Genomic DNA, 9,257 nt, shown 5'->3' with positions numbered 1-9,257 from the left:
AAGGCTATACAAGGAATTTCACAATTGTAAGTAGCTTATTTATACTATAATAATAATAATAATAATAAAATAAAATAAAATAGTGTTAGTGTTAAGAAGAAAGAGAAATACTAAAAAGAAGGAAATTACAACGGAGACCATAGAGAAACCAAACTGAATGCTAATAGTTTGAAGACTATACAAAGAATTTCATAATTGTAAGTGCTTTATTTATAATATAATATAATATAATAAATAGATAGATGGATATAAAATAACGGTAAATTGCTGAAAAATCCCCAATGCTAACATGTTTTGCTTTGCACTCCTTAGCCATTTTTTTATACCACAATTTTTGTTAATTTGTACCACATCTTATATGGTTTTGTACCACATGATGTATATTGTTGTACCAAATTTTATGACTAGGGATCCCAAAGCAAAACATATTTGCATTTTAGGATTTTTGGGCAAATTGCCCATAAAATAATTCATTTATGACATATATTCCGGAGAATAATAATGCATAAAGCAAACTTTAATTAATTTATAAACATAATTTATTTAAAATTGTATACCATTGTGTATTTGCCGAATCTGGTCAACCACTAGTCCAATACATTCAGCGAAAAGCCTAAAACCAACCAAGAGTAACACGTGAGCGGAAGAGACAGCGGTCAACCTCCCCAGGAGCCAAGTTTTACTGTCTTTTTGTTTTTAATAGTTTTGAACTAATAATATTTGGAGATATCCCGTAAAAAGATTTCATGAATCTATGTACGATGACAGTAACACAGACTGAATCAACTAATTATCACCGGAATAAATAAAAATTTTACCATAAAATATATATATTAGACTGAATCAACTAATTATTATCGAGAGAAGTAAAATTTTTAACATAAAAAAATATATATCGCTGTCATTAGTTTTTTATTAAAATTTTTTATTAGAAATATTTTTTTACCCAAAACGACATGATATATAATTGTTTCACTGCACCGGGTGAGCCCTATTTAATTGAAAACAACATGTTTTAATATAATGCTCAAAAAACGTGTTTTAATATAGAGATATGTTTTCCCCACCAAATTATTTGTTTAAAAATCAAAAGAAACCTGCCAGATTCAATCCTAATCCCGGGCTGCTCCAAATAAAATAATATGCTGTCTCTTTTTGTTGTGGAGTGTTCGACAGTCGATCAAGAATCTTCAACAAAAGAGCACTGATAAATTATAAGAATCCATTTCCCTTGTTTGTATCAATTTCAAACGAAAATTCAACTGGGGCGGCAGCAAAGAACCTTCTTCTTGTACCAGCCAGTTGGTTTGAGCTGATTAAATATTCTCTCTCTTTTTTCTTTCCCACTTTTGAATGAGGGTGAAAAGCAGATTCTGAGATGGGCTCTGAATTCAGAAACAACACAGATTTGTTGCTCTTGTGTTTCTTGATCCAATTGTTTTTCTTGTCTGAATTAAGTTCTGCTGCTGACAGAATTGCCAGAGGTGATTCTATAAAAGATGGGGATACCATAGTTTCTGCTGGGGAAAAATTTGCTCTGGGATTTTTTAGTCCCGACCAAAATTCGGGGTTGCGATATGTTGGAATATGGTACTACAATGTTTCGAAAGAGACCGTAATTTGGGTGGCGAACAGAGAGAGACCAATTTCAGGGAAAGATGGAGTTTTGACGATTGGGAATGATGGAAATTTGATGATTTCAAATGGAAATGGCGATATGATTTGGTCGAGCAATATTGAAGGAGCTGCTTCGACTAATTCAACCGCAGTTATAATGGATACAGGAAATCTTGTTCTACAACAGAATAATGCTTCGAACCAGGTGGTTCTATGGCAGAGTTTTGATCATCCAACAGACACATATTTACCCCAAATGCGACTTTACACGAGCAATAATGGCGGAGAGAATCGAATATTCAGTTCTTGGAAAAGTCCTACTGATCCAGCGCCCGGAAACTATTCGATGGGTGTTGATCCTCGTGGGTCGCCTCAGATCGTGATATGGGAAGGGGCGAATCGAATATGGAGAAGTGGGCATTGGAATGGACTTATATTCACAGGTATTCCAGAAATGAGGGCTGCTGTGTTCTTCGGTTTCCGGCTCTTTATTGAAGGTGGAGGCAACATGTACTTCACGTACACGCAGTCGAATAGCTTGGATTTGATTAAGTTTTGGTTGAACTCGGAAGGAATCGAGATGACAGAAAAATGGAATCAGGGGCTTCAACAATGGAGTGTCCTACAATCACATCCGGGGAGTGTATGTGATGGATACAATCGTTGTGGAGCTTTCGGAATTTGTGATGCACCGAATGGTGTTCAAAGATGCAGTTGTATGCAAGGATTTGTGCCTACGGATAAAGATCAGTGGAACCGAGGGAACTGGTCTGGCGGGTGTATCCGTAGCACAAAGTTGCAATGTGAGGAGAATATTAATACAACGTCTAGTGACGATTTTGTTCTGGCCGAGAATGTGAAATTGCCGGATTTCGTGGATTACGTGGGAACGGATGACTCCACGGGCTGTAAAAACAAGTGCTTGGCGAATTGTTCGTGTACAGCTTATGCTTTTGTTAGCGGGATCAACTGCATGATATGGTATCAAGATTTGGTTGATGTTGAACTATTTGCTGCGGACGGAAGCACTATATTCGTCCGTGTCCCTCATTCGGAAATAGGTACATTTAAACGTTTGTTTTACATTGCACATGCTCAAATTCTGTCGATTGTTACATGCTTCTTATCCTTTACCGTTATCTTTCATTGATGTTTGCAGGTGGGAAAAATCAGATAACCAAGATTGTGGTGATTCCAATTGCTGGGGGGATAGTCATTTTAAGTGTCTTGATTTGGCTGCTCTGGAGATACAAAAACCGATCACGGGGTAAAGTTTTGGTAAAAAATCATATATTTTTGTGTGTACAGTGTAGGAGAACAAATCTGACCTTAAATGTAATAGCAGAAACTTCCAAGAGGTCCAACGATGAAAGGCTGAAAATCGGCCGGAGTGGCGAATATTCCACGGATATGTCAGGACCATGTGACCTTGGTGTTGAAGGGCCGCAAGGAAATGGAGCTGAACTAGCAATATACAGCTTCAACGATGTTGCAACAGCAACAAACAACTTTTCTGATGAGAACAAGCTTGGAGAGGGAGGATTCGGACATGTTTACAAGGTAAGAGATTGTTCTTACTATTGTTAATTTCCTGTCATAAAGAGAGAACCAGATACTCTGAAATTTTATCTGAGTTAGTGTGAGTTTATGGGACAAAGTATATGTTTTTGGAGAAATGTCTCATGGAATTTCTAGAAATTTTCATTTGAAGGGATCAACTCGAGTATCTGTCTCTCGCGAGAAACTAGTTACTCCGTGGTGTGTACACAATCATGTGTTGATCATTTAATTTTGCCTGTAGGGTACACTACCAGAAGGCCAAGAAATTGCTGTTAAAAGGCTTTCAAGAAAATCTGGTCAAGGTATAGAGGAGTTTAAGAATGAAATAGCGGTGATCGCAAAATTGCAACACCGAAATCTTGTCAGACTTTTGGGGTGCTGCATTGAAAGAGAAGAAAAGATGCTAATCTATGAGTACATGCCGAACAAAAGCCTGGATCTATACATTTTTGGTTAGTTTTCGAGATTTTTCGTTTGTTGTTCTTTCGCACTTTGATTGGTTTTATCGAAGAATCAAACCATTCTTGAAATGGCCATCCATATATGAAGAATAGTTTCTGTGCGAGATGCTAAACTTCTATGTGATTAAACTTTTTGCAGATGCTGCTAGGAGATCCCAACTCGACTGGAATCAACGGTTCACCATAATTGAAGGGATAGCAAGAGGGCTTCTCTATCTGCATAGAGATTCGAGGCTCAGAATTATACACAGGGACCTGAAAGCTAGCAACATTTTGTTGGACGAAGAGATGAACCCAAAAATTTCGGATTTTGGCATGGCCAGGATATTCGGAGGGAATCAAAACGAAGAAAACACAAACAGGGTTGTAGGAACATAGTAAGTAACATCAATCAATCTTGCACGTCTAACAATGAATCATTTCAAATTTGTGATGGAAGCCTTGAAAATTTTTCCTGACAGTGGCTACATGGCGCCCGAATATGCAATGGAAGGATTGTTTTCACTGAAGTCAGATGTCTATAGCTTCGGGATTTTGTTGTTAGAGATTGTCACCGGCAGAAGAAATAGCAGCTTTCGCTCAACCGAGTACCCAAGCATCATTGGAAATGTAAGTTCTGTGCACTATAATTCATGAACAACCCCTTTTGAGATCTACCCTTGATGCATTATATGTATCTAGAAATCACTTTCAAAAAACTTGAAGTAATGAGCTATTATCTTTATACCCAAGTCAGAAACTGGAAAACATAGATCCAGGAATTATATTCAGCCTACACATACATGTTGATCTTACATTGGATGACATAAGCCGAAAAAGAAAACCAGAGACGATTTTAATAATTTATACAAGGGTTTGAGGTTCCAAGTTTGATATACTAACTCCAGTACCATGTTAGAAAGTAGAAGCCACTTGTGCTAAAAGTTAAGAGTTCATGGGAAGCATAACAACAGACGTGTATTTAACCATATATGTAACGTTTGATACAGGCATGGCAACTTTGGGATAGAGGCGTCTCAATCGAGTTACTTGATACATCCATAGCGTCGAATTCATATCCACGAGAACAAGTGCTAAGGTGCATACATGTAGGCATGTTGTGTGTGCAAGACATTGCAGCACAGAGACCAAACATGTCTGCTGTGGTGCTGATGCTCGAGAGCGAGAACACGGTGTTGCCAATGCCGAAACAACCCACTTTTACATCTATGAGTCGACATGCTCAACATTCTGATGTGTTGGATGAAGATGCAGAGGTTGAGTCGTCAAATAATGTCACAATTAGTGTACTTGTTGGTAGATGACAATTCTTGATATTTTTGTTGTTTTTTCGTATGCATAGTAGAACTGTAGAGGTAATTGTACATAAATACTTTTTTTTATGTTTCATTTTGTATTTTTAATAGAGCGGCGTACGAATCACGAATGTATGCCGTGTGATTCAGTGTTTAAAACAAACTTTGCATTAAATTTGGTACAATTTCATCTTATATGAATCGACAAAATAAAATAAAATATATAATATGGATTAAGGACCGAATTAATTCTATTGGTCCAGAATTTGTTAGAATTTAAAGACCATTGTACAAATGGGATGAATAGCTGCTAACAATTTGAAAGAGCAAGCCATAATCATCCGTATATTTGAAGGGCCTGTAACGATTACCATAGTAGATTAGGAGGTAACCGTACCCAATATCAGATATTAATTGAGATGTTCTTGTGAATCTATACATTGTGAATCTATGTATAGATTCGTGTCTCGTGTGTTGCATCCAACGATTCATTTTTTTGGCATTTGAGATATTTGCGTGAACATCTCAAATGCAAAAAAAATTGGACCGTTGGATCTCCATTCGTGCACTACCCGAATGGGGTAGCATAGACAAGACCGGATGTTACATGTCACTTAACATTTAACAATCAAGTTATGGGTTAAGTTTCAGCTACTTGAAGCGTACTACACTTGATCTAATGAAGAATTGATATGGCTTACTAATACCTATAAATATTGTGCCATGCTTTTGATTCACATCGAAACTTTTAAAATTAATAATAATAAAATTACAAGTGGTTTCTAATTTCTTATACTTGTGACAATTCAGGTGAAGAATGTTTTTTCAAATATTAGTTTTGACTCCAGCTATGTTCAAAATGCTTTAGCTACAATTTATAAGTGATTTCTAATTTCTTCTACAAGTGAAAACTATATATATTGTTAGGTTGGGGAACACCTTTCTTTCGCCTCTAGAGGTAGAGCTAGGAGATTATCAAGTATTTAATGTTCAAGTGTTTTAAAGACATAAATTATGAGATAAGTAACAAATCAATCCATACCAAAATTATATTTTCACATTTAACGACTGAAAAATTGTTGAGTACTTCTCTTGTGAGACATTCTGTGGTATGTGAGCTCGACTCGATATATAATTATAGTATAAAGTAATATTTTTGACATAAAAATGATATTTTTTCATCAGTTAAGTCGGACAGAAAATTCGTCTTACAAAAGTGATAAATACAGTCTCAATGGAGTTTTTGTGGAAATTGTATTCAATTCGAATTTGAATAAAAATTCGATTTCTATTAGCAATTTGACAAGAATTGGCGGATATTCCATAATTTATCTATGCTAGAAGTAAAGAATATGTTTAATAGATTAAAACGGACACCTTTTTTTTTTTTTTTTTTTTTTCAAAATTACCATAATATGATATAAATATTACATTTTTTTTTCTTTTAGTTTTATTTATTTTTATTTTTACATCTCAGGTTGCAATTTAATCCTCCGATAATTTTAAAATTATGGTATCACCCTCGTATAAATATGATCAATTCAAATGATGGTATGACCCTACATTATTTTTTAATTACAATTATTATTTTTCCCTTATCTGAACATAAATCTGCTTAATTAGAAAAAAACTGTATAAATACGCAATACATGTGTCTGTGCACAAGTTTATATTATATTATCTCTTACTATGAGAATTTACTATTTGACAAAGTAAGAGGCCTTATGGAAAACTGGAAATCGAAATTGATACATTTTAATGGTATTCCAAAACTAGTTCTCAAGATAAGAAAAATGAAAAAACAAAAAAAAAAAAAAAATTAATAAATTGATTATGTTGTAATTTTCTACTTATTTTAAACTTTCCACAACTCGATCCTTAAAATTTCCATCCCACTTGTTATAATGGTCTTAATTTCATGATTATGCCATTTAGACGTCAGGCGTGACCCAATTTTCACTTCAAGTTAGAATATTATAATAAATTATAAGCCCTTCTTTGAACATTTCCAATTTCTAGGTGTGAATGTTTAAAAATAAAAAATAATATTAATTATTGGAAAGTTATTGGAAAACAATTTTTAGAAAAGTATTTTAATTTTATTTTTAATGAATATTTTAAGAAAATAAAATTTGTTGACGTTGTTAATGTATTTAATGATGAGAGTAGACTGAATAATAATAGATAAAATAATGAATAATACTACAACTACAATGAATACATCGTATGTATAGATATTTATATGAATTATATGGTGAGATTTTGTATTAAATTTATCATGATATTTTGATCAGTGAAATTTATTTATTAAATTTTTTATGATATAAAAATTATTATACAAATATTATTATACTTATAAAATGACTCTAAAATAATACCAAATATGAGACTGAATTATAAATATTTTAGACGGAAGAAGCAGCTAATGCAACTGATTGCGTAATAATAATAATAAATAAACAAACAAACAAACAAATAAATAAAACAGCTGTTTTGGTTTGTACTTTAGTGTCAATAGTCGAGACTTTTGAGATTCGTGACTAGAAATTGTAATGAGTCACATTAAACCTACCTCGACAGATGGGTCTAGAACCGACTAAGTGGGTCTGGGGCGGGTCTCAGGTTTGGTCAAATCCGTTTTGAACTCGTCCCGTAAAAATATATATTTATATATAAATTTAAAATATATAAATGTATTTATAAATATAAAATATATATGTAATATTAATAATTACTATTTTTGTAATAAATAATTAATAATTTATTTATAATTTTAATTTATAATATTTTTGAATTGAAATGAATTTTTTTTATTATGACTAGCATTCGTTGCACGCGATGCGTGCATATACATAATTTTTTTATGTTATTTAATTTTCATATTATTTTAGAATTCACATGATGAATTAGATATTTAAAATGTTAAGAGTGATAATTATATGATCTAAATTTTTCAAAAAAAATATATCTAAATCTAAAATTCAAAAATACAAACAAAAATGGCGAGTGTCATTTTGATAAATAATATTGTTTTTAGTGGCTAAAAAAAGGAGATTATATAAAAATGACTAATTTATCTAATAATTTTGGTTTTGTTAAAAATTAAATTAGGATATAATCGTAATTTCATCTCAAGATTCACCAATCAATTAAAAGTTAGTTAATTATAGAGTTTTTACTATAATAATATAGTAAGATATGTTTAATATGAAAATATATCATTATAACTTTTTTGTTAATAATTATTAATTAAATACAATTTGATGAATTTTAACTTGTGACAATTTTTTTGTCCTAAAAATTATCAATATAAACTTGAAATTAAAATTAATGATTTTTGTTAATTTTTAATGTTTTAAATTTTTTTATTTAATAAATTTAAAATTATATAATTTTTTATGAGTCCAATGGATCTAATTCAGATTGGACCCGTTGGGTTCACGGGATGAAAGGCAGGTGGGGTCTCGGATTTAGTCAAACCCACCCCGTTGTCATCCTTATGAACACTGAATTTTTACAAAAAAAAAAAAACAAACAAACAAACAAATAAATCGTCACCGCTGGCCATCGTCATCATGCGAAATGTACGTAAACGTAATTAAAGTAATAAGACACGAGAAATTAAATAACGAAAAATAATATTTTTTAAAAAAAATTGCATGTTTCTGTTTTTTTCTTCTTTAAATAAAATAAAGAGTGAAATTGTCCTATTTGGTAGCACTTACTTATCGAGATTTGGATTGTTTCTTTTGTATTCTTTTCTTTTTATATTATTCGCTGAAATGCATTTTTATACTTCTATTTTATTTATGTACATAACTATTTTATTTTATTTTATTTCATGTGTAAGTCTCTTTTAAAACGATGTCATAGATTTATTTAATAATTTTGTCATAGACTCTACAAAAATGTTGAAATTTAAGAAATGTATAATTTGTAATTAATATCCAAATATTTTACAGTATGATTTAATTAACAGTATTTCATCAATACTAATGATCGATATATTCGAGCAGCAGCACAAGTAAAATTACATATTGTACATGAGATTGTTTTTTTTTTTTTTTTTGAAGTACATGAGATTGTTATTCACGTCTCCAATTTTTGTTAGTTATACGCCACATTCATCATTTATAACATAACTTAAAATAACAACTTATCGATTTATCCATATTTCTCATTTTTCCGTTTAATATTGTCATATTGAAGCATAAATAAACATTAATCCTCTTTTCAATGTAAAGAGGAAAAGAATTCCTCGCATATATATTGTCATAATAGCATTTGTCATACGCATAAAATATATGATTTCTTTTCCAGTAAA

The 9,257-nt window shown here is 31.9% G+C and overlaps 1 protein-coding gene across 1 annotated transcript; it reads left to right on the top strand.

Annotated features, from left to right (window-relative positions):
* The first annotated feature begins 1,113 nt into the window (after positions 1–1,113).
* LOC140883423 (G-type lectin S-receptor-like serine/threonine-protein kinase B120) lies at positions 1,114–5,091 on the top strand. Its single transcript, XM_073289873.1, has 7 exons — positions 1,114–2,678; positions 2,777–2,884; positions 2,963–3,177; positions 3,419–3,629; positions 3,778–4,015; positions 4,100–4,247; positions 4,628–5,091. Exons 1-7 carry the CDS (start codon positions 1,379–1,381, stop codon positions 4,940–4,942), a joined length of 2,535 nt encoding a protein of 844 aa, XP_073145974.1. The 5' UTR covers positions 1,114–1,378; the 3' UTR covers positions 4,943–5,091.
* Positions 5,092–9,257: the final 4,166 nt, after the last annotated feature.

Source organism: Henckelia pumila, chromosome 2, assembly GCF_033568475.1.
Source record: "Henckelia pumila isolate YLH828 chromosome 2, ASM3356847v2, whole genome shotgun sequence".
Classification (NCBI taxonomy): domain Eukaryota; kingdom Viridiplantae; phylum Streptophyta; class Magnoliopsida; order Lamiales; family Gesneriaceae; genus Henckelia; species Henckelia pumila.
This window is presented reverse-complemented; position numbering and strand designations above follow the sequence as displayed.